At 45.1% G+C, this 26,611-nt stretch overlaps 2 protein-coding genes across 3 annotated transcripts in view; one reads left to right on the top strand and one right to left on the bottom strand.

Moving 5' to 3' along the window:
- Positions 1–22,482, bottom strand: part of DTYMK (deoxythymidylate kinase) — a 122,660-nt gene extending 100,178 nt beyond the window's left edge. Inside the window, exon 1 of one of the 2 annotated variants that reach the window (XM_086944001.1) lies at positions 22,171–22,482. In XM_086944001.1, the coding sequence (XP_086800127.1) occupies positions 22,171–22,306 (136 nt within the window). In that variant the 5' untranslated portion in view covers positions 22,307–22,482. The remainder of the gene's footprint in view (positions 1–22,170) is intronic. The other variant, XM_086944002.1, reaches the window with a different exon arrangement.
- Positions 22,423–26,611, top strand: part of D2HGDH (D-2-hydroxyglutarate dehydrogenase) — an 821,087-nt gene continuing 816,898 nt past the window's right edge. The window contains exon 1 of the mRNA XM_086943998.1: positions 22,423–22,551. The gene's annotated coding sequence lies outside the window, so the exon portion shown is untranslated. The remainder of the gene's footprint in view (positions 22,552–26,611) is intronic.

Raw genomic sequence — 26,611 nt, 5'->3', positions numbered from 1 at the left:
ATTGCTTTGTGGGTAATACAAAGCAGCTTGAACGTGGATCTTCTGGAAACCGGTAACCAATGCAGGGCTTTCAAGGCAGGGGAGATCTCGTGGTTTGGTATGCAAGAGTAATCTGGCAGCCGAGTTCTGAATCTGTTGTAGTCTTTTCATGGTCGTTAAAGGTGATCCGTGGTAGAGGCTATTGGCCTAATCTAGTTTGGATAGAACAAGGGAGATGGTAGCTTGGACCTTGTGTGGAAATCCCAAATGAGGGAAAATTCGTTGCAGCATTTTTATAGTAGTAAAGCGTGATCTTGCTAGTTTATCCACTTGGGTATTCATCAACAGTCTGGAGTCCATGGTCATTCCGAGGTTTCTTACTTCCTTCGATACTTTAGGCAGTGATCCCAGTTAATCAGGCCATGCGGCAAGCGGGATGTAATTTTTCCAATCGCACACACGTGAATATTTCAGTTTTTGAAGCATTCAATTTGAGATGGCCCCAAATAATCCACGGCTCGGAGACAGCGGAAAATTGGTGATTTTCCAATGTCTTTGGGGCATTCCAGTTGAAGGAGTATTTGCGTGTCATCTGCATAGTTGTAGCACGTGAGGTGAAATGTATTGATCAGTACTGGTAAAGACTTCATTTTTTTTTGTTTGAAATATTTTTTATTATTTTTCTACCACAACAATAGTACATGGTGACCAATTCAAATTACAAACAAGCATTTGCAATGCAATAGGTCTCGCATTAGGAAAGTTTGAGCTATTGGTCTTGTAAATGACAATTTTTTTATTTATGTGTTGGTTTTGAAAACCGCTAAATTTGTCATTTACAATGCCAATAGTTACAACTTTCGCAAATGTGACACCTATGGCATTTGAAATGCAACAGGCTTTGTATTTACGTGACTTAGATTTATTGATATTACAAATAAAATAGGCTTTTAATTTTTTTAAATAATTAATACTTAAATAAAAGTGATTGTAATTTTATAATGGCCATAGCTTATACTTTTGTAAATAATCTTCACAAAAGTTATGTTCAGTGTATTTTATTGTGACGAAAATCCAAGAACAGAAGAAGTGAAAAATTAACATCTTTTTGTGACATTTGTAATAAAGCTTGAAACATTCAGAGAACATATTAGAACCAGTTGTTGTTGAATGGTTGCACAGATTGATGCTGGGGTGGCGCCGAGTGATGCTGGGGTGGCGCCGTGTGATGCTGGGGTGGCGCCGAGTGGTAATAGTGCATTGTAAGAACGGCCTACAACAGATTGTCTTCATTCAACCCTCCCTTCCCTATTGTTCCTGGAGCTCGGAAAAGTCAGAAGCTTAGGTGTATGGAAAGCCTCATTGCGAGCAAATGAGTGACTATATTGAGTACTTGGTATGTTATCACTGTACTTCAAAGATAGCAAGGAGGATTCCTATTGTACATTTAGCATAGGCAACTGTAAAAAGACACTGAAAAGCCTTGTGCTATTAATCATGTTAAACAAAACCCGGCTTCACAGTAGTAAGGGGGCATGTTATTTTCTCCTGCCTATGCTATCTTTGCGGCCAAGTTATTATTGGCAAGTACAATCAAGTCAGGATTCTGTGTCAGAGCTCTGAAGCTGCAGCGTGTCACTCACGAGCATCTCTTGGCATTCTGGTTCAAGTAATAATGCATTATAAATGGATAATTCAAAAATACAAACGCGTTGAAACACAAATAAATAAACTACTCATTCCAGTAACAAAAAACTTGAGAACTCTGCCAAACTGAGTGAGACTAAATTGTGATTACAGAATTCTGGTGTACGTATAAATTAATATCACTTACAAATGACCATTCTCTGATTGAAAGGTGCTGCCATGATCTCAGTTGCAAACAAAACAGGTGATGGACCGAATGTGGATCAATGTCACACATTCACCCCAGTCCAAGGATCTGGGCCCAAATCCATCGTTTTTTTGCACTTGACTGGGGGAGTGTGTGACATTGATCTACATTCAGTCCATCACTTGTTGTTTTTGCAATTGCCGCCCTAAGTGCGCTGGGGATGCCCAGACGTGGGTCCCAGGCACTCCACACCACTTGGAGTCAAGCTAGCCGGGCTGATGAGGTGTTACCTCGAAACCGGTCCGGTCCTCGGATGCTTGATTCCGTTATGGGAAGGACATGGCTTTTGTAGTTCGGACTGGACTGTTCCCATGGGGCAACAGGGTCAGAGCTGATTTGCATATCGCCATTGTCTAACCCAGGGTGGTGTGGAGTGCAAAAAAACGATGGATTTGGGCCCAGATCTTTTGACTGGGGGAGTGTGTGACATTGATCCACATTCAGTCCATCACTTGTTGTTTTTGCAATTGCCGCCCTAAGTGCGCTGGGGATGCCCAGACGTGGGTCCCAGGCACTCCACACCACTTGGAGTCAAGCTAGCCGGGCTGATGAGGTGTTACCTCGAAACCGGTCCGGTCCTCGGATGCTTGATTCCGTTCTGGGAAGGACATGGCTTTTGTAGTTCGGACTGGACTGTTCCCATGGGGCAACAGGGTCAGAGCTGATTTGCATATCGCCATTGTCTAACCCAGGGTGGTGTGGAGTGCAAAAAAACGATGGATTTGGGCCCAGATCTTTTGACTGGGGGAGTGTGTGACATTGATCCACATTCAGTCCATCACTTGTTGTTTTTGCCATGATCTCAGTGACCCGCATATGCGCAACCATGCCTCCTGAGAAGTATTTAAAAGTCAACAAAAATGTACTAGCTTTGAAAAAGATAGCTCTGGGCATTGCGGGGGGCGCATTCCTTTGCAGTGTGAAGCAGGGGGCGGGTGAGCGGATGCCTTTGAAGTGAAGCTCTCGGCATTGCTGTGGCGGGTCTGATGCAATGATGAGAGGCAGGCGGCTCGGAGACCAAATGGAAAGCGCGTGCACGGGCACATGCACTCTGCGCAATCCGCCTGGTTTAGCCTTCCTGGTTCCAACTCGAATCTCGACATCTGCAATGCCAGAGGCATTTGCAGAAGTTGAGACCTAAAAACATGGACTGGATCATCTACTCACACATGGGCTTAGTAAATATCCTCCCTCTGCACCCACATAACATTTCCAATTTAAAATTGTAGTTGTAGATGGCCAGCTGCAAGTGCTTTTATTGGATCCAATTTTTATTGTAAAGAAGAATTAAACATCAGTTGGAGCAGCTGGGAGAAAAATCTAGATCTTTCAGTTTCCATCCTCAAATTGCCATTGATGCCCAATGTGCCACTGTTTTAGTTGGTATTTTCATTGTGTAACTGCGTCATATATGCAGGGCCACTGGAATTATGCAATTTTGCAGTTGCTGCAATTTCCATGTAATTTTGGAACTGCCCCTTGTGCCACGTAATCTATTATCTACTGCATGATCTGAAGATTTGAACAAAAAAAAATGTTTCTAGCTGAAACGAAGTTACTAAAAATGCGGCACCCAGTGTTGCAGCAAAGTGGAAGACCATTTGTAAAGATTGACAAGTCACCTTTTTGTTGCTTATTGTTGTATTTGGGTGATAAACTGTAACTAATACGGTGAAACATTAGCCTAGACAGTCTCAGCATATGTAAAAATTAAATAGTAAAGTTGTATGATCATTAAATGTGCTCTATTATTACACTGCATAATTCGCCTTTTTTGTCACATAATTATGTCATCCTTCTGGCATAGTTTGGTCCACCCCTTCCAGCGACCCTGCTTATATTATTTTGTCCAATGGACACGTATACTGCAAATCCCATAAACTGTATGCATTAATTGGATCAGGTCACATCCATTTGGAACAGGTAAAATAGACTTCCACACACTGCGGGTACATTTATCAGCAATGGTACCATAAATCTTACCGGTGGCTTGAGGTGTATTTAGAGCATGGTCGGGGTAATGAGGAGTAGGACAGGAGAAGAGACATGCAGAATGGGCTTATGTGCAGACTTCCGCCACGACCACCCGCAGAGGAGCAAAGGTGCCAGTGGCCCTCGCGCAAACAGGGAAAATGGACCCTGGTCCGCTTGTTGGGTAGTAAATGGCTGCCGTAGAGTTCAGTAGACCCCTTAAACCACTCTTTGATGTAATTAAAGGACTCGTTATAGTTCTTTCACAGTCCCACCATTTCAGAACTGAAGCATTTTCAATATGCTATACTAGGAAGGCATGGTTGGTGCTTATTTATCTTATGCAACTAACGCCCATTGACAAAGCCAATAGTACTGGTTTGTTGTAAGTGTAATGTTACTTGCTGTATTAGAATTCTGGATTTAATGACAGAAGCAGCAAAATACCAGTGTCATGGCACACTAAACTAAGCATAGATTTTTCGTTTATGTGCTTTTAAGCCACGCCCTAAATAACATTGCCCACGCCCTTCTGAGAAACTCTCCAGTTTTTTTTATCCCATTTAAAGCCCTGAAGAACACAATAATAATTAATTCTTGCACCTTAAATACACCATGGGAAATATGTGCGCTTTTTAGAAAGTAGTGAAGGGATACAGAATATTCTCGGATGTATGGAAAACATCATTAATGTGGTTTACCGCTTGCTGCACCCTTATTATTATTTTTTTTAAATCAAGACTATGACGTCTTTACGAAGGGTGGTGCCACGGTTTATAGTCACTCACTAACCACCAGGAATGATCTCATGTTCCTCAGCTGACACGAACTCTTCAGTTTGCAGGCAATTCTCATTTATATGATAAAATTCAAAAACATGAAGAAAAGCATAGGGAAGACGGTCTCGGTCACGTGTAAAATCAAGAGGGTGCCTTTCGGAACGGTGGGAGTGTCTCTGTGAATCTGGGGCTCCCCTGTTGCAAGAGGACCCTGCCTCGCGCGCAAGCAACCTACATCCATGCCCGGCCAAATGACTGACAGCTAAGCCACGCCCCTGAGACGTTCATGCCTTGGGCATCCTGTCACCAGGGGAGATTAATCAAACACTTTTAGTGCGTAACGCGGAGTCCTTTATGTAAACGTTTGCACTGCATATGGTTGATGTGTAAGAGGACGCATCGGTGAAATATCCATTACATTTTGTTACACTCACCGCCATGATACCAAGCTGAATGGCAGAAAGACCCACAAACAAAAATCAATATAGATGTATACCATTACAGCCCGGCTGTGTACACAGGGGAGAACAGTCACAAGAAGGGGCTGTCAACAAACCAAGTTTTACACTGATCTGTTCACACTCAGACATGTTCACCTGGTGTTATTGAATAACGTGAGATAGGACACAGAGAATGACGAAAGAAGAAGCAAATATAAGGGGGTGTAATACTAATAAGCATTGGCGCCGCAATAAAAACAACAAGTCGGATGGGGGCAGGGGAGAAGAGGAGTGACCGAGTGGGAGGGAAGCGCTGGCTCTCGCATTGCGTGGGCGGGGAGCGCATTCCTTTGAAGTGTGAAGCAGGCAGGCAGCTCGGGAAGCAAATGGAAAGCGCGTGCACGGACACACATGCACTTGGCGCAATCCGCCTGGTTTAGCTTTTCTGGTTTCAAATCAATAGTCTCGACATCTGCAATGCGCAAGCGCATTGGCAGAGGTCGAGACCTAAAAAGGTTCCGTTTGTGAGGCATACATCTCAAACTCCAGGGTATTTGAGCCAGTACCGTATGCTGAATCAAAGCCAAAATCAATAATAGGTCATCTTGTCTGGTAAAGACTTCATCTAGATGTTGAAAAGCATGGGCGAGATGATAGAATCTTGAGGGACCCCTGCTTTGTGGAGTAGAGGTTTGGACGAGAAAGGTGGGGTATGGATGACATTAGTTCTGTTTCGAAGGTAGAACGCGATCCAGTCTAGAGCAGTTCCCTCTATGCCTGCTTCATAAAATCTTTGTTTCAGAGTGTCATGGTCAACCGTGTCAAAGGCAGCTGAGAGGTCCAAGAGGAGTAGCGCAGCAACCCCGTTGCGGTCAACTGTATTCTTTAGGTCATCCCAGATGGCAAGGAGGGCAGGTTCAGTGCCTCTTCCCGGAAGGAATCCTGTTGGAAATCTAAAAGTGAGTCATTCTCTTCAATGAATTGTGACATCTGGACGAACGCTGCCCTTTCTTAAAGTTTTCCCAGGAAATGTCCATTTGTAATGGGTCTGCAAATCGCAGATCTTCATTAAACCAAATGCCCATATTCTTGGCAGGGCCCCCCTCAGTGAGAGGACGGGGGAAATCGGGAGGCCAAACCAATTCAATAAATTGGTTTGGAAAGTGACAATATAGTATAATTTCCGATTTTCCCTCGTTGCATTTAAGCCTAGCCTGTGCCAACCAAGTGAATACGGCCGTCAGACACCTTTGTGCTGCGGCCGTTTCAGATTGTGTTTTACCCCAAGTGAACAAGAGCTGGGTGCCATCGGCGTAAGCCATAATTTTTGCACCCAGCTTCTCAGCCAGGTAGATCAGAGGGGTCATATAGATGTTAAAAAGAAGTGGGCTCAATGTTGAGCCCTGTGGGACCCCCGTCTGAACTAACCTGGCCGAGGAAGAATGAGGGGGCATCCAAACTTGCTGATACCGTGAGTCCAAAAAGGACTCCAGCCAGGACCATACAGCCCCCGTGAGGCCGATGCCTGTGAGGCGAGCCAAAAGGAGTTGATGAGGGACCGTATCAAAGGCGGCAGAGAGGTCCAATAAAATTAGTACCGCTCTGCCGCCCCCGTCCGTACAATCCCCGATGGCTTCCACCACCTCGACCAAGGCTGTCTCTGTGCTAAAGGAGGACCTAAAGCCCGACTGGGCTGGGTGAAGCGCCCCAGATTCTTCAACAAAGGCGTTAAGCTGACGAAAGATCACCTTTTCACAGACTTTCGCCAGTGCCGGGAGCAAAGAAATGGGGCGATAGTTTGCTGCGACAAGAGGGTCTGCTGAAGGCTTTTTTAAGAGGGGCAGAAGTTTCGCTTGCTTCCACTGTCTGGGTACCGTTGCCGGTTGCATTGACCAGTTCACCATGGCTGTAACTTCTGTCACTACACAGTCCGCTACTCCAGCCAAAACTCTTGCCGGACAAGGGTCCGCGGGGGAACCTGTTTTGAGAGCTTTCAGCAGAGCAAGAATGTCTGTTTGGTCAGCTATAGTAAATTTGGCCAGGCAATTGCTCGGGAGAGTACCTGGCGCCTCTGCTAGCGGAAAAGTGGCCGCTCCACTTAAGGCAAATCCCTCTTCAATTAGCTTAATTTTATTAATGAAAAAGGATGAGATCTCTTCACACCAGTCTGCGGAAACCGGAATCTTTTTTTTTCTGCTAGAGGTGACAGAAAGCTTTGGACTATAGATAAGATCTCCTTATTATTCTCTGCCTTTAAAATTCTAGTTGCAAAGTAAGCGCCTTTTGCAGTCTTGATTGCAGCATAGTATTCTCTTTGGACTAGGCGGAGGTCGGCTTTGGCTTGAGGAGAGTAAGCAGCCCTCCAACGCCGCTCGGATTTTTTACATGCTCTTTTTAGCTCTCCAAGCGCTGGCGTATAACAGGGTTGAGATGGCAGACCGCGTCGGTGGTTTTGCGGGGCCGGTTTAGAGGTGGCCTCTACACCTCGGCAGATCCAGGCATTGAAGGTGTCAACTTGGCCCTCTAAATCACTAGCGAGAGCCATCTGGGGGTGCGCAAGGGTTTCAACCAACCCAGGAATATTAATTTTCCGTACTTGGGGGGGCCAACCGGAGGGGAAGAGTGGCGAGATGGTAATGTCACTACCCAGGAAAAGTGAATTACCGCATGGTCGGACCAGATAACCGGCTGGGGATCTTTAAGGGCCAGTGTAAAATTGGAACATATCAGGTCCAACATGTGTCCACGGGAGTGTGTAGGTTTGGCAACTCACTGTGTTAAGTGTGTTATGCCTAGAAGGTCTTGGAGAGCCAGCACATCTGAAGAGCCAGGTGCATCCCAGTGAATGTCAAAATCACCAAGAAGGAGAAATTTCGGAAAGCGTAAAACGCGTTCCGCTAGTAGCAATACATAACACAGTCGAAAACCTCTTATTCACTGTAAGGGCTGGGATATCATCGGGGGCACCCTTCACTGTCCCATCAGTCTGCTCATCTTTCACCCACTGGCCGATGAGCCATTAGAAAGACATTCACTTTTTTTCTCATAGACGGTTACAATTCATTGAAAAGCATCTTTACACAAAAGCAGGACATTGGGAGTAGCTAGATGTGTGGGACTATCTCTCAGAAAGGCTGTCTGTTAGCTACTCCAACATGGACTCTTCTTCTGTTGCTCCACTCCTGTTACAAAGCTTTACGGTATTGAGAAACTTGCACTTCCTTAAAGATGGGAACTATATACTACCAACAAGGATCGAGCTAAATGCCATTTAATCGAACGTATACTCTTAGAACTCCAACAAAGTAACAATTGCTTCTATTCATTTTCAACCAGAATAGGTGTCAGTCACTCACTGAAGAGTTTCTTTCCAGTCTATTGCTGAACAGGTCCACCTCTGCCGGTGTAAACAAGGGGCTTTTGCCCTTTATTGGAGGTCTACCACATGAAAATACCTCCCATTTTATCTTATGCTCTTAGCACATTCCAACTGATAAAAGGCAAGCTATACATACAAGAGAGGGAAATCTGCTTTGTAAAATGATAAAGGATAATCAAGCGGTCCAGGTCCAAGCTTTCCTCAGTCCTCTTCCAGCATAGGAAGCAGGATGCACCAAGCTCCCCAATAGCCAATCACAACAGTGTTGTGATTGGCCTGAGCACAGTGGATCGGTACTCAGCCAGAGATTAGGAGGCTGGGCATTTTCTCCATGCAGGCTGCAATGCAGCCTGCATGGAGAACATGAAAAATGTGGGAAAATGTTTGGCCGGCAAAACATTCAGGCACACTTTAGAGAGTGCAAACCACTCCACTCACCTCCCCAGCTGTGTCAGCAGAGCAGCACCCGTCCCTGCCGCAACAATGAAAAAATAAAAATGAAACAATTTTAGAGTTATTATAATTTTATTTTTCCTTCTGTGACACTGCTTAAAAGCAGTAGGGAGACGCTCTTCAGCCTTAGAGGAGCCACCACTGGCTAGAGCTATAATCAAACATAAAATGGGCGTACAATTTATTACATACCGAACCAGGAACCTGAAGGTGATGAGTGAGGTGGAAAAGCAAAATTTTGCGTACCCCTTGTGAAGTCTTACTTCAATAATGAGAACTCGTATTAATGGAATGCCATGCATGACTAACCAACATAGAAGAAATGCACCTACACGAATACACGCGGGAAATTAATCTTGCTTATGTTGAAATTATAATTAACTAATTGTGTGATTTTGTCATGTTCCAAACTAATAAGCAGCTTTAAGATAATGGAATGCGGCATAAATGTGCTTTTGTTCATGTGTTTTTGTGACAAAAAGCGAGGTTAAAGTAAGTATATCGCGTTTAAGTGTGGCTATTTGCTAGGGAACTATTAACAAGGAAAACCTTAGTAAGTGGGGGGGGGAGGTAAACAGAAGGAAAAAATGAGTTAACCCTTCATTCATTTGTGTTTGTTTCCATGATAGTTCCCATTTTGACTGGTGAGGCCTAAAAGAAAATGGAGTCACTCGATTATTGTGGCCACAAAAGAAAAATGCATGCGCGAAACTGAATGCGAGCTGCTTGTGCCTGGAGTGACTAAAGTTCAAGGACATGTTAGCATGGAAGTGCAGATGGTGCCAAAATGATGAGGCCAGTTTTTGGGAGAATAAGCAGCATGATGAGTACTCGTCGTGGGGTCTTTTTGGTCAGATGCTCCTCTCTTCACATTGAAAAAGAATCATTGGGTGGGGAGACAGACTGAAATCTGAATTAGCTGACACTGGAATCTAGAGACCTTTCTGCTAACTGCTACTGCTCAACATACTGACCAACAAGAAAAGAAGAATACATTTAGAAAGAAGGTCATTCCACAAAAGGGATCCGCAACAAGAAGAAGTCAGTTGCCAATGTGACACACCAACTGCACTCTTTATGTACAGGAAGACACTGGAAGAATCGTCCTTGATCATGAATATCAAAATGACAAAAACCAAAGTAGATGTCTCTCAGTACTGCAGTGACTGCAGTCATGGCTGAGACCAGTGAGCCCAAAATGGAATTGTCCTAGCAAACCATATCTTCACAGGAAATTCTATAAGTTATAAAAGTCAGACTCGCTTTTTGCCTTCTCTGCTTCTTCGCCCTCACTGCAGCCTAACTCGCCTTGGTGGGACAGGGGTCCTGAGGTTTCTACAACAAGCGATTTGCCATCTTAGCGCCACCAGGTTGTTGCTTCGTCTCAGGTGACTACAAGCCCCAGTAGCCCCGGCTGCTGCTGCTTGAGAGGGGAGGCACCACCACTGCGCTATTTAGAACTGCCTCTCCCCCCGCAGCGCGGGACAGACCCGGGCCAAGGGCAGGCCCGTCCACGCCCGTCAGAGCCAGGAGGAGCCAGGGAAGGGCCACCCCCTTAGCTTTGGTGAACGTGCCTGGACTTTCGTTGGTGCTTTTAAAGGTACTGTTGTGTTCAATAATTGTTTCCTGAGGACCCCTGGACCATTATTACACTGTGATTATCTTGCTTGCTATTTGTGTATTTGTGATTTCACAGAGTATTGGAGAAGTGTGTCTCAGGGGTTAGAGGCAGCAGACCCGGAAGCTGAGATCGGTCCTGGACCAGGGTTCAATTCCCTGCCTCGGCGGGTCTTGGGCTCAAAAATTCCACGGACTCGATAATTCTCGTTCCGGTGCCTACTCGACTCATGGGTTCACACTCTGCGACTCTGGGCAATAGCTTGCTTGATCGCCACTACGGCCCCTCGCGGCGGGATGCCTGGCTTTCACCTTGTGGATACCCTGTTGGGGTTATCTCACAGGGGAATACCAGGACGGGTTCCCAAGGCAAGCGCCTTGATGCCTGCGGGTGATACGTGCGCTATATAAATCGCAATACATTTACATTTACAATCCTGGACTAGGAAAGGGTTTCCCTCACTGGAGTACATATAATTTAGCTCCTGCTGCCCTGAGACCGACCTTGGGCCATGGGCAAGAGGAAAGCCCAGGACGAGAGTGGGGAGGGAACCGAGGGAGTGCTAAAGAGGAATAGCAGGAAAAAAGCAAAAAAAGACACGTAAGGCCATCACCAACTTGTGTCATTAACCGGATCGACACTTTGATTAGCGAGTGTAACGAAATCCTTGACTCAGCCCCTCTTATCCCTGCTCATAGTAAATCCTCACGCCAACGAAAGCTATAGGCGGATTGTGTGCAGCTACCTATTCCAGAAATGTTTTGTAAATCCAAAAAGAACAAGTTAACTAACATATCTAGTGAAACCAGGACTAACGTTGTGCCCCCTGATGGCATTATTGCTTCTAGTGGTGGGGGGGATAGTGCTAGCACAGACTACGATGCCCATATCAATCCTATTGTCATCTGCACTAATAGATTTACAGCACTGGGGGAAGCAAACTTATTGAGCGGGGAGAAGGTTAATGAATAAATAAGAGTCCAAGCTCAAACGCAAACTGCTAGCCTCGCCTGTGAGTGTAATTCTATTATTGGTGAACGAGAGCAACCCCTAGGAAAACTAACAGGAAGTTTCAATATTGAAGGGTGAAGTAAAGGCAATGAAGGGTTCTCTAGCTGAGATACTTATATTGGTGAGGCCTTTAACGTCCAGAGCAGATCAACAAGAGTGGCCAACTATTCAGATCTCTAAAATGCCGGGAGTTCCGACGGAAGCCATACCTAAGGACCGTGCGGGATCTCGGGCAAGTTCATGCCCCCATGTTGATGTAAATGTAGGAATGCCTAGATGTAAGGGCCCAGATAATTCAGTTAACCGAGGCCCTAATGGTTTAATTATCTAATCAGGAAGATATGCTGCTCCAAAGGAAACCTCCATCACCTCTGGCCCTTCATGTAGTCGAGACATTAGTACTCACCCCTTCCAAAGGGATAACACTTGTGTACAAAAGGGACAAAGCCTTGAAGGTCAGGGCTTGGGGCAATCTAGAGGAACAACTTGAATACATATAAGTCACCTAGAATTTACATGGTTAATGTCCCAAAATTATCACGCTATAGTGCCAACGAGAATGCCGATTCACTGACAAACAAAGCTATCCATTGGATTAGATATGTGAGGGGGTGTTGATCATTGATAAGAGAGGACATCCTGGCTGTACGAAGGATCTCGTTACGGGATCAACCTTTTGATAGTATTAAACTTACTTTGAAAAGTGTTGATCTCGCTGAAAACCTTTTCACATTGGAATTCCGCACAAGTGGCCCAGAAGAATGAAGAATACAATTTAGGCGTTCTCCTATTGGTTATGGGGTCGAGTCCAGTTAGGGATTTCAAAGACTGCAAGGATCTTCAAGCCTTGAGTCCAATGATTGACTAAACCCAACGAGCACATCAGTGGATTTAGTTAACAATTCTACCATGTTCAGCACCATGCGACCAGAGGAGAGGCTATTATCAACTAATATTTGTAATGTGGCTCCGCAAATGGTTGGTAAAGGGGGACCTGGTCGAGTAATTACTCCCAAGTCCCATCTACCCACGCCCCAGACTTTAGTTCTTAGCTATCCTGGAAGCTCCGTAAATCCATCAAAAGTATGTGGCTTTCTGAGCTGGAACATTACAGCCCTTAGCTCGAAGATATGCTTGCCTGAATGGAACACTTATTAAGTCATACGATATTTGCGCCTTTCAAGAGACCTGGGCAGAAACACCCATGTTTTGTGAAGGGTATTTGAATTTCTCAATAGCAGCTGTGAGGGAAGGGAAGGGCAGCGCCTCGGGGGGAGGGAGGGGGGGGGGGGGTTGACAATGTGGGTTCGGCAAGAGCTCAAAGTGATCATCCAGGCTATTCCAACCCAGAATAAGGATATCCAAGTCCTAAACTAACCACTAATACTCATCTATCTATTGTGTTAATTAACATCTATGTCAGAGGTATAAGGGGGAAGCGATCAAGAGTTTTAGCGGCTCTGGAAGAGCTCCTCGATACATTACCTGACTCCTCTAAGGTAATAATTATGGGTGATTTTAATACAACATTTGAACCACTTACCTTAGAGGATGCCATTTGGATTGAGGCAGAAGTATCAGGAAGTGGTCCGATGTGATTATTCAGTTAAATAGCATTTGCAAGGAACGAGGCCTCAGGGCTTTGAATGGGCGCACCTAATCAGATAGGGCAGGAGTACCAAAGTTTAATAATGGGTACTCTGCGAGTAAAATTGATTATATTCTGGTAAGTTTGAGTCTCTGGTCCTCAGTGGAGGACATGAAGATCACTGATCGGTTGGAAAGCGACCACAACCAGCTTTGTTGTTCTATGCTTCTAACTTGTCCTATATCAGACATAGATCTAAGGGACATAATTATATTGGGGAGGTTGTCCTCACCAATGACCTAAGGAGACTCAAGTGGATACAGGTAAAAGAATCCTCAACTCTGCTTCATAATATAGTGCAAAGTCTGCAACTTGCTACCAAAGAGCTTGAGGGCTGTGTATCGCAGATAGGAGTCCATGACAGAATAGGGAGTACCCACACTGCTTTTTTTAACCTTTTACGCACATATTTTGAAAAGAAGGGAAAGATGCCCAAAATGCCCACGCACTTTGAGGGTCGATGGTATAATGATGAATGCCGGACGGCACGCGAGGCCTTAGGGAAAGCTATCAAGGGGGGTGTTCCATTTAAGGTTCGTGAAACGAGAGCACTCTACAAGGCTACACAACTTAAGGCCAAGAAAGCCTGGGAAGTCCAAAGATGGCAGGATCTGAGGGAGGCGTGCGCTTCTAAGGACCCTAAACTGTTCTGGAATATTTATAAATAGCCAATTGGGGTCCAGGCTGAGCGACCCCAGAATCATGTTTCAGTAACAGCCTGGGTCAATCACTTCAAACCCCAATATGCTTCGAACCCCCTGGTGGAGGAAGTCAAAGTCATAAATTTGATGTATCAGGGGGAAACCTTCACCATGAGGGAAGTTGATCGCATTGAACTCGATCTTACCGGGGAAAGCTCCTGGGCCTGATGGCATCCCTGGTGATACCCTGCTACATGATCAACCCAGTTGGTGTTGATATATTTTTCTGCTCACTAACGCAATTGCACAAGGGGCATCGATTCCTATATCATGGAAAATGCAGAAGTTATCCCAGTCTATAAAAAAAGGGGACAAAGATTGTCCGGGGAACTATAGGCCAATTAGCCTAATTGACTGCTCCCAGAAAATAGTTGGAAGGATGGTGCTAAATAGACTCCAGGGGTGGATCGAGGAGTTCGGAATTTTATCATCTTTACAAGCCGGATTCAGAGCAGCCACAAGCACCATCGACCAGGTTTTCCGATGTATTCGAATCTACTGGAAGTTAGTAACTTTGGGCAAAGGTAGCCTTTATGCCGCCTTTGTAGATCTTAGGGCGGCATTTGATCTAGTCCCCCGCTGGAAATTATGAGTTGTCCTGAAACAGCTAGGCCTTCCACTGGACCTTTTTTTTTTTTATTTTTGTAAACCTTTATTGTGCATGAAAAAAGGGACAAATACGGGCCTACAACTGTCAGGCCGGCCACGGTACATTTGAAGCACAAAAGTGAGCAGTACAGGTTCTCAGTGACATCACGTTGCAACTAGATTCAAGAAGCGCCACACTGAAATAATCCGTGCCACCGAGAAACAGGAGCATTGAAGGTTAATTTTTTTAAGTTTTTGTTCGAAATGCAAAATAATGAAGAATAGTAGTCAAAGAGAGCTGAGTCCGCACAATAACTTAATAACATGAGCAGGCAACATCAGAGGTTGTAATAGCAGCCGGAGCCAGCACCCCCCAAACAGTATGATGGTTCAAGTATAAACAGCAGGATCGTCAGTCAGCTTTTGCGCATCATGTACATAGCTACCCACTCCCCACCTACCCCTACCACGGACCCAGAGCAGAAAGAGATAAGAAAAGCGCAGATAGAGAGAGAAAATTAAGGTCCATAGAAACTAAATAAGAAATGAAATCTAACCCCCCACCCTACACTCATGCAGAGGCTACGGCCTACCCCCCCCCAGCAGTGTGTCTGTCGCCCCATAAAGAACCCGAAATTTAGAAACAGAAAAGGAAGAAAAGAAAAAGGAATTTAATACCAATAATACCTGAAATATAGAGGGGAAGAGAAGGAATCCTAATCTAAACGCTCATAAAAAACATAAGCTCGGAGGAGGGCCAAGAACACTTAAATCCGGACTCCCAGCCCGCACCAAATCCACGCCCCAGCAATTATAACCCACAGAAGAACAAGGCACTTGCATCCGTAAATGAAGAATAATAGCACCAGTATAGTCACACAATGCATCTAAGGAGTAAGACAGTTCAGGTACAAGCCAGCAGAGCAATTAAAACACAGGGGAGACGTCTCCATCAGCACTTACCATCGGACTGCCTGTCCACAGAGTTCCCACCCCATAGATATGAACCAGCAAATGTGCCCAGCAATTACAACCTTATGTGGGAAAAATATTACACAGAGCATATTAACAATTCCAAGATATTAGTCCAGTCCGGGTCTCCGCCAGCCAAACAGACAAAGTCAGCGCAAGGAATGCCGTCAACCCTGGCCCGAGCGTCGAAAACCTTCCAGAAATGGCCACCGCTGAAAGCAAGCCGAAAGAAGAACAAAGGACCAAGATGGCCGTCCTCGATGAAGAAGAAACATAGGAGAGCGGAATGGATGCTCCCAATCATCAGTAAGTCCAATGTCAAAAAGGACCAGCTTATCGACGCATACAGGAGGAGGCACATTTTGTCGATGAAGATAAGAGGCTCCGGGGGCAGATGTAGCAGGGAGGACCAACAACCGAGGAGTCAGCGAGCGATGCAAAGGCAGCAACTGCAGAGGCAGAGTCCCAGGCTTCGGAATAAGGGGAGACAATGTAGCCGAGTCTCCATCGACGGGTAGAGCCGAGTCATTGTATCCAGGGATCGCCCGCTGTACTGGATAAGCCTGCCGAGACACAGTATCCACTTGAGGAGCATTTGTGGGCAGCAGGGGGTCTGATCGCCTCTGGCGCCCCAGCGCAAATGCCACCTCGTCAATCTTGCGACCCAACTGGCGAGTGTTCCGCTGCCATTCAGTCCGTAGGTCCGAAATGGATCCCAGGATATCGCTATAGTCCAGGGCCCGCCGCTGTCCCACACAAAGCCAGCCTTGGGTCGATGTCAACGGTCCGCCGCGATGGGCAAGGGCAGGCGGGACAGGGCATACATGGGACAGGGAAGCACTCCCATCCCCGTCCTCAGAGACCGGCGCCATCTTCGTCTCCTTAAGAGGACCCCAGTGGAGAGAGAGCGGCGACGTCCGTAGCACACAGCATCAGGCAGGGGCGTCGGTAAAAGTACGGCTCACTGTGCAGAGCGGCTCTCCAGGATTGCCCCTCTGCCGCCGGACCATCAGGCAGATCCACGGCAGAGAAGGCACCGCAAGATGGTGTCGACTCAGCCCACCCGCATCACAACAAAGGAGGCGGCGGGGGAAGGGATCCTGTCCCACCAGCACACATCGCCACCAAGGCAGGAGTCTCACCAGGTCGGGAGGGGGCCACACCGTCTCCCTCTGTAGGCAGAAGCGCCACTTCGAACACCAGCACCTCCACAATCCGTCCCCCGGACACCGGTGTAGCAGGTTCAGCAGCGCCGATCGGGGCAGGGTCCAGGGGTAGTGACGGCAGACGGCTCGCGCAGCGAGTTCACCATCAAACCAGCCAGCAGAGACCTCGGGAAAACGTGGTTCCAAGCAGCGCGTTCAATCCGTCGTGTCACCGCAAGATTTAGTCAGGATTAAACACAGGATGCCGGTGCGGGAGTAAGAAGCTCGCGGAGCCGGGAGCCTACACGTCCGTCCTGTCGGCCATCTTGGCTCCTCCCTACCCCACTGGACCTTTTAACCCTGATTCGTAGACTTCATGAAGATAACAAGGCCCAAATTAGATGGGGGGGGGGGGGGGGGCAAAGGGAAGTCGCCAAATCATTTCCCGTGGAACGTGGTGTTAGACAGGGTTGTGTGATGGCCCCTACGCTGTTCACGTTATATATCAAGGGAATAGCCGAATGCATGAGTAGAATATCGGCTGATGCCCCTATATTAGCTGGTGAAAAGGTACCCATCCTGATGTTTGCCAATGACACGTTGATTCTCTCCAAGACCCCTAGTGGACTAAAAGCACCAAAAATCTTTGAGGATTTTTGTTGTGAGAGGGGCTTGGAGGTCAACGTGTCAGACAAAATTAACGACGTTCAACACACGAAAGGCAAATATGAGAGTTTTTAACATGAAGGATGGACCACTAGAACTAGTTAATGATTTCACCTATCTAGGAGTAAACTTCCAAGGTAGTATGAAGTGGAATTGGCAAATCTACTTAGCCTCACTCAAACTTAGACAGATATTGGGGGCTCTCTTGTCAGGAGTATGATCGCTCCCAATTCAAGCCAATCAATCCAGCCCTTGAAATTTATAATCTGAAAGCGGTCAGTTCAACATTGTATGGTTCGGAGGTTTGGGGCTGTGAGAATCGTGTAGCTCTTACTATTGCTGAAAATAGGTTTTTAAGAAATATGACTTGACTTCCCCAGAGTACCCCTATGTGTCCGTTGTTACTGGACCTGGGTAAGAAACCCATAGCAGCTGTAGCCAAATTGCACCCCCACCTGTAGCGGAGGAGAATATGGTCTACTCCTGAGCTAGCTGGCTATGCCCAGGGTTTCTTAGATCTCATTAAGGCAGACACACTGCATCACATTAAATGGCTAGAGGCAGTCCGAAACCTCCTAGGGGAGCTAGGATTGATAGCATTGTAGACTGATCCTGTAAATTCTACTTTTCCATCAAAAGCCGTGTTGAAGGCTAAGTACTGGGAATTGTTTTTAGTAAAAAAAAATGCAAAACAAGTGTCTACTTCCCTTGCCAGCCGGTTTATGGATCATAAAGTAGCCCCAAGGCTGGAATCATATTTGGACGCAATCACTAAACCTAAGGATCGCAAATTGTACTTTCAGTACAGGGTGGGGACACTCCCTGTAAGATCTTTCACGATGAAATGGTCATCTCATCCGATAACTGGGTGTCCGGGATGCAGTGCCATTATTGAGTCTATTTCTTACAATGAGGAGTTAGGTCCTGGGGCATGGAGTTGGCTGGACAATCAACAAATTGTATACAAAAACAGTGGCCAACTTCACATTACTTTACGCCTCGCAATTGAGGAAAAAAAAACAAAATTACTATATAGTCTGTTTGGTACATCTACTGGATACCTTTTTATTTCATTGTTTTCAAGTATTTTTTGTTTGAAAAAGACACAAATACATAAAACACTTTCAACATAAATTCACTGAAAGAACAATTACATTCCACATTACATATATATATATACACTGTTTCAATTTTTATCAACATTGAATTTATATTCACAAAATGATCTCCGATTCTCATCTAAAACCAAAGGACAAAGTAAACATTTGAGTACTTATTGTTCAAAAAACAGCAACTTAATGCATTTCAATTTGTAAATATCATTTAATATGCTGCAATTAGATGCGTTCCTGATTTAAATTCTGACGCGTTTCAAACCCATTCTGTCACTTTATGGGTTCTCATCAGGGCTCTGTCTCTTTTGTTTGTCTACAGGATATATGTAAAACAAAAAAGGAGAATTCTATTTTAGTATTTAGTTGTATTTCTTTACTACTTCCCCCATTCGCTCCTCCATTCGCATGGGGCACAACTTGTACCTGAATTCCAGCGTGTCGCCGGTCGTCTGCTTTACAATTCACTTGCTAGCTCTTATGTTTCTTTATCTACAATGTAAAGTATATTTAGAAGGGATTTTGTTTACATTTTGTTTGAGAGCTCGGGAACTCGTTTAAAAAAGCATTGCGAAAAAGCCTACCTTTACAGATCTTTATCTTCGTGTGTGCACCATTATCAATTGTTTGTTTCGTAGTATGTTCAGTTACTATGATCAAATGGAAAAACTTTGATTTAGTATTTGTTTTCCATCTATTTAATTCATCTACACAGGTATGCCATCTCGAATGCAAACAGGGTGAAACATAAAAGTAAAACGAGTGCTCCTCGGTGATGGAATTTTTCAAACTTGCAGGAAAACACAGTGACAACCTTATAACTCAACAAGCAGAGATGTGCAGCACCCCGCGCATGAATGCACCAAACTGAGATCAGGTATGTCTAGGAAACTGCCCTAATAGGAGTATAATCAGATGAATTAAATAAATAGATATTTACAAATTGAAATGCATTAAGTTGCTGTTTTTTGAATAAGTACTCAAATGTTTACTTTGTCCTTTGGTTTTAGATGAGAATCGGAGATCATTTTGTGAATATAAATTCAATGTTGATAAAAATTGAAACAGTGTATATATATGTAATGTGGAATGTAATTGTTCGTTCAGTGAATTTATGTTGAAAGTGTTTTATGTATTAATGTGTCTTTTTCAAACAAAAAATACTTGAAAACAATGAAATAAAAAGTAAAAAGGTATCAAGTAGATATACCAAACAGACTATATAGTTTGTTTTCCTCAATTGCGAGGCGTAAAGTAATGTGAAGTTGGCAACTGTTTTTGTATACAAATGAGTCTATGGCACATATCCTTTTTGTCTGCGATACTTACGCTGCCCCACGTAGGGCCTGGTAGATACCAATCTGCAGGCTTCTAGGTACCAGGTTGGCGGAAGAGGCCGAACAAATTTTGCGTACCGATACCACACTACCCATAGCCTTAGCTATGGAGAAATTTTTAGGCTGGGCATGGATTTTGAGGGCTCGCCTAATTGCACAGTGTCCGATTAGAATTAGTAACTTTTTATGATATGGTATGTGTACATGTTTTTAAAGTTTTATTTTTTAACCTGTGGACTTAATGGTTGTTTCCTACTCATGGGGTTATGCATAAATTCATACCTTGACATCTGTTTTAAAGTGGGACTCTGTTGTATTTGCACATTGCTTTTATGATTGTAAAAATTGAATAAAGCTTTATGAACTTTCACTTGATGAGCACAGTGGTACAGAACGCGAGAAAGAAACCTGAAGTTACAACTAGGGAACAGGACTAGACCGGACTCATGTTAGAACAATGGACCCATTAGAAAACTGTGGACGGAAGTCAATTTTAATTTCGATGACGAGATGATGCTCATCCACCCCAAAATTGTCCAATCAGAACTCGCATTTAGGTTAAGAGTTACATTTTTAGATAGATGGAGCTAGTGAAAAAGGTATAAAAAGTGCTGTTTTTACTGAAGAGTATGGCTCTCTTCGATTTCGTACTGAGATGCTGCTGGAATGCTGATTTTTCCTGATATGTAAGAACCTGCCTAACTTTCTTTTTACAGGGAAATGCACTTTATCTGAGAGTCTAGTTAGGGATGTTAGGGAAATAGATGATTAGTTCGGGAACTCTCTGTCTTTTGCTAATACCTGAATTATAAAAATAATGAAATGTCTATTGTGGAGTTATTCTTGAATAACTGATGCCAGCTGTCCTGAATTAAAATCCTTATGTTTAAATGTCGATTTTTCTGAAATAAATCAAGATCAATAATCTTAGACTTGATGAAGTTGCTATTAATAAAATTTAGATAAATAGAGAATCAAGCTGGTCTTGAGTTTTCCTACGCCTAATTTTTTTTACTAGCAGATCCATTGACTTCAATGGTGGTGTGTCTAAATAAATGTTGTATTCATGAAAACCATGGTAAACGCATCTAAACTGCAGGTGTAAATAGTATAAAATATGCAAAATTAGTTTTAAATACTCCACTATGATACAGCAGCTCTTCTTTGAATTTCTCTGATCCATGAAGTAGAGTGCAAGTGGTTATTGGATGATTGACAGTGTTATGGGCCCACTGTTTGAGAACATGTTAGAAATCATACTTCAGGGAAAGGTGACATGGATTTAGAAATTATTTCCTGAGGAGCGCTGCATCAAAGGAGCTTATTAAAAATCATTACATTTAAATGAGTTGAGCCAATAAATCTTTTAACAAGAATCCCAGCATAGCAGTAGATCTTTCACACGGCACAATGGCATTTTTAAAGTCTTGGACACCTGTACTTCTGAGGTTATTTTTAAAAACCCTGGCCCCTAGAATAAGCCATGATCTCGACGTCAAGCAATGTTTCCATTTATCACAGTACACAGTCCACACATTATGAAGATACCATAGAAGAGAAGACTCAGCAAGGATACTAAGGATTCACATTAGTACACCGGGTACAACGCTGTATCATTCTAATGCAATTAGGGATTTTACCACTAAAAGCGCTTACAAAAAAACTGGAACAATTCCAATACTACAGGTTTAGGTGATCTATGTAATAGAAGTGTGCAAAACTTATTTCATGTATTGTTTGCTTGTCCAAACATAGCCTTGGTAGAGGGCAGACGCCACTATTTAAAACCCATTTGTCTCAGATACTGCACAAGGTTTAATAACGTATTTAGATCGCCACCCAATGAATACGGGAAACATCATTAACAACGAAGGCATTACCACGCGTAACGTTTACAACGAGGCACTTACCACGTAAACGTCTTTTCAACGCGTATGCCTACAACGATAGTCTTAACCACGAAAAAAAGAAACGTAGGATTAAAAAGGGGGGTTGAGGGGGGGGGGGGTACCCCCCCATAAAAAAACGATCCCGCCGTGCCATAGAAATCAGCGTCGAAAGAGAGAAAGCGGAATAAACTTCCGCTTCCTCTTTAGAACGTAACAATGACGTGGAAAAGATGATGAGGGGAAAACGAATTCCGTGGTAACGCATGCGTGGAAAAGGCATGCGTTGCACCGGAATTCGTGGTAACGACATATAACCATGAATACATCTGCCATAATTTGTTTACATTTTTAAGTGTTTTTTTTTTATTATACATACGTTGTAATTGATTTTATACAGGAAATCAAAGATGTATTTTTATTCTTTTGTTGACCTCAGAAGAGGTCTAAATCAAATAAAATCAAACTTGACTTGAAGGTTGGTTCACATTATTTCCGAAAAAAAATCGCATTTTGGCTTTTGACTCCTTAACCCATTAAGTGTTCTGTCTATTTGGGGAGCAGCAATATTGGCGGGAGGCTCTTCCTCACCTGGAAATCGCACCAACTCGGCGCTCCCTCCAGCAGAAACCAGTGCCTCTACCAACCGGCGGCACTGGGTGCTCTTGCCAGCACGGTCCACGCCTTCCAGCACAATAAGTGCACCTCGGCCGCATACTCCCGCCATTAGAAGACTGAGCGTCCCGCCACAGAAATAAAAACAGTGACGCCGACACGCGACGTCAGCGTACCAGAAGAGGGTTCACGCACAGAACGGGGGGTAGGGGTGGAACGCAGTGGTCGCTGCTTTACGAAACGACCAATTTGTGCGACTTCCCTTCTCCCCAAGTCCCCACCTCTTTCAATGGGCGTGCGCCCAACCTCATAGACTCCCTCCCTTTAGGGCGGACCTACGATCACGTTCATAAGGAGGTAAGCAAAACGACTGAAGATCGTTATTTTATTTATTTTATTTTATGCGTTTTATATAGCGAGGACTTTACCCGAAAGTGTCAGAGCGCTTCACAATAGGAACAGAACTGATACACGAGGGGAACATTACAAGTGAACAAATGACAAAAGCAAACGTTACATGAGGCAAAAGTGACAATTGTGAGCAAACAAAATACAAGAGGTAGCAAACGGTGTATTTATTACAGGAGGAAAAAGTGACGTGTGCAGGTTACCAAAGCGTAAAAGTACAAGTAGAGGTATAGTACTGCAATATATGGCAGACACTCAAACACAAGAACAAACGTTGTAGGCAGTGGTGGCACTTGTGCAAGTATCTAAAGCAAACAAAATGTAAGAGGTAGCAAACAGTGTGTTACAAGAGAAAAGTGACGTGTGCATGTTACAAAAGAGTACCAAACACAGGTAGAAGGATAATATTGCAATACATGGCAGAATACACTGGGAAGGCACTTCCAAAGTCATGGAGAAAAGGATTCTTTATAATGGAAGGGCTTCCTTCAGATAATAGAGAGGGTGTGAATTAGATTTGGTAGTGTCTTTGAAGGAGGAGAACTTTGAGGTCAGTTTTGAAGGCCTGGGAGGAGGTGGTGGTCCGGAGCTGAGGCGGAAGTGAGTCCCAGATTCTCACTGCGTTGCCTGCAAAGGATTGGGCCATCGATCTTTCCTTCTTGAAAGTGGGAGTTTCAGGCAGTACATTTTCCGCATTACATGATGGTCTAGAGCAGTGGTTCCCAAACTTTTTGGACCCGGGCTCCCTTGACCTAATTGGCAGTTGGCCGTGGCTCCCCACCATTTTTTTACCCGCGCACCGGGGTGCCGGCGCACCCTTTGGGAACCACTGGTCTACATGAAGAATCAAGCCTAGGCATGATGAAGGATTAAGAGAGTAGCCATCACTATCATAAAACTTTATTTGCAATCACAAAGATCTTACAAAGTACATCTCTATGCATACAACGCCATCATAAAGTAGTATAAAGAACTCCCACTAAAAGTAACCAGGCTAGAGAAAGGCTCAAGGAGCTCTGTGGCGTTACAAGAAGTTTACGTGAGGTGGGCTCTGATCATAGGCATCCGCAGAAATGTTTTCGGGAGGGGGCACATTTTTAACTTCATCACCATTCCCCTTTCACCCTTTTCCCCTCTGCCTTACAACCTTCTCCCCCTTCACCTTGCACCCTTCTCCCCCTCCCCCTTGTACCCTACTCCACCTCTGCCTTGCACCCTTTTCTACCTTGCACCCTTCTCCCCTCTGCCTTGCACCCTTCTCCCCTCTGCTTTGCACCCTTCTCCCCTCTGCTTTGCACCCTTCTCCCCTCTGCTTTGCACCCTTCTCCCCTCTGCCTTGCACCCTTCTGCCCTCTGCCTTGCACCTTTCTCCCCTCTGTCTTGCACCCTTCTCCCCCTCCCCGTTGCACCCTTCTCCCCTCTGCCGTGCATCCTTCTCCCCTCCGCCTTGCCCCCTTCTCTACCTTGCACCCTTCTCCCCTGCCTTGCACCCTTCTCCCCTCCGCCATGCACCCTTCTCATCTCCGCCTTGCACCCTACGTGAGGTGGGCTCTGGGGTGGCTTGGCCGCCGCCCCCTCACCGTATCCGGATCCCGAGGGCTGGCCTCTCATTTGTCGGTGCTCGTCCTCCAAACCAGGAGCCACATCTTGGGGCCTTAACAACTGTATCCTGGGCCGAGGGAGCATCATTTCAAAGTTACTGTTTGAGTCCACTGTTAGACCTACAGCCATTTAAGGGTGCGAAAATGAGTAGACACAAAATTGCCAAGGATCAGAGCGGCCAGGGAGTTGCAGGGATACTTGACGCCTTTCTTTTGAGGGCCGAGTCTGCCCTTATTCATGAAATTGAATTAACTGAACGTCGGCTTTACTCAGAAACAGCCAGTCCCTGTTGGCTATCCATTGCAAAATAGCTCTCAAGACTCCTCAGCACAGGCAATGCAGTCAACAAATATGACGCCTGACCAGGAAACTCTCATACTTTCTGAGCGAATGAATGGGCAAACTAGGCCAAATATAACTACAAGGGGCCAGAAGAGTAAAAGTAAAACGAGACGAGACTGTAGCAGTGAGCCGCTAACCAAAATAAGAAGGGGGCAGAGGGAGGTGGGGGAGGGGGCGGGGGTCTCAGAAGCAAGCTTTGGATGGAGATTAAAGGCAGTCATTTTATGCGTATCTGTGCTCCCAGAGAGAACACTGGGATACCGCCACAGGTTTATTAAGCGGTACAAAAGGGGGTGGTGATGGACGGAGCATCCGAATCAATCAAACACTCACACCCAGTCAAAAGATCTGGGTTTATTCCATCACCGTTCTTTAGCCCACTCTGCCACCCCAGTTCAGACATGGCTATATGCAAATCAGTCTGACCCTGTGCCTCATGGGAACAGTCCAGCCCGAACTGCCAAGCCATGTCTTCCCTGAACCGGAAACAAGCATCCGAGGACCGGTTTCTGGCATTCCAGCCGTCTTCAGCCCGGCTTGCTTGAATCCAGTGGCAAAGTGAGCAAGGGACTCACGTCTGAGCATACCCTGCCACACTTATGGCGGCCAAAAGCGGTACAAAAGGGGGTGGTGATGGACTGAGCATCCAAATCAATCAAACACTCACACCCAGTCAAAAGATCTGGGTTTAATCCATCACCGTTCTTTAGCCCACTCTGCCACCCCAGTTCAGACATGGCTATATGCAAATCAGTCTGACCCTGTGCCTCATGGGAACAGTCCAGCCCGAACTGCCAAGCCATGTCTTCCCTGGACCGGAAACAAGCTTCCGAGGACCGGTTTCTGGCATTCCAGCCGTCTTCAGCCCGGCTTGCTTGAAGGTTTATTAAGCAGCGCACGAAGACCCTCTCTCTCTCCCAATCATTAAATTATTTCACCATTTAAAGAATCCAAAATATATGTATTCAATAATGGGATTTTTCTGCCTGATAATAGACTTGGTACAACGTTGCGCATGAATTTGAAAAAGCCGTCATATTAGGAACGTTCGTGAATGTCATTAGACAGTTGAAACGTTTTGCCCTTTTTCTATGTTTTGGTCAGCTGGATTTTTTAAATTTTGTTTTTGCTGCAGATTTATATAGCGCGAACTCGACCCGAAGAGCACCAGTCACGTTACACAAGGATACATTCATTTATTCTGTTTTGGTAGGCGCTGGGAGATTAAGTGATTTGCCCAGAATGACACAGGATTCTAAGCTGACGTCGAGGGTCTAACACGGTACCCCAGCTCCAAAGTTGGCAGCTCGCAGTTTCACTGCATTCTGAGGATAATTATATTTTTTCTGACCCACATCCAGCGCGGCGGCGCGGCGCCCCTGGCTTCCCTTCACGGCGCACACTTTGTGAACCACAGGTACAGAGCCTCCAGAGAGTTTCAGTTTATTCGCCAGGTAGCGAGGAGAGGAGGAGTACAAGGCTTTGTTGGTGATACAGGCAGTCTTGTAGATAGATCTTGCCTCAATGGGAATCCAGCGGAGGGTGGATAGCACGAGTGTGATGTGGTTGCTTCTTTTGGCCCCATAAATGAAGCGAGCTGCTGAATGGAGAACAGATTTAAGGGAGGACAGGTGGGATTTGGGAAGGCCAGTGAGAAGAGAATTGCAGTAGTCCAGTCTGGAGAGGACCAGCGATTAGACCAGGGTTTAAAGGTTGTAGTAAATACGAACAGGAGACTAGAAGGTAAGTTCAAGGAGGATTTATTTCTGGCTCTTTAAACAGACAGTGATCCCTGCCTGCATCTTGCTCCGGAAAGAAGCGACGAATTCCCCAAAGAAGGCACAGTTGGTATTGAGCAGACTTTGCAATGGAGTTGATGTGGGAGATTTGATTGAGTTTTTTGTTGAGTATGACACCCAGGGATTTTGCATCGTCGACAATGATGGATTTATTGTTAAGTAGATTCATCTGATCCATCCATGATTGAACCGGGGGAGGAGAAAGTGAGGAGGAGAGGAGGAGGAATTCAGTTTTGGAGGAATTCAGAATCAGTTGATGTGTTGAC

This window comes from Lissotriton vulgaris, chromosome 11 (assembly GCF_964263255.1).
Source record: "Lissotriton vulgaris chromosome 11, aLisVul1.2, whole genome shotgun sequence".
Lineage (NCBI taxonomy): Eukaryota > Metazoa > Chordata > Amphibia > Caudata > Salamandridae > Lissotriton > Lissotriton vulgaris.
The sequence above is the reverse complement of the archived record's forward strand: the minus strand, read 5'-3'. Positions and strand labels throughout refer to the sequence as shown.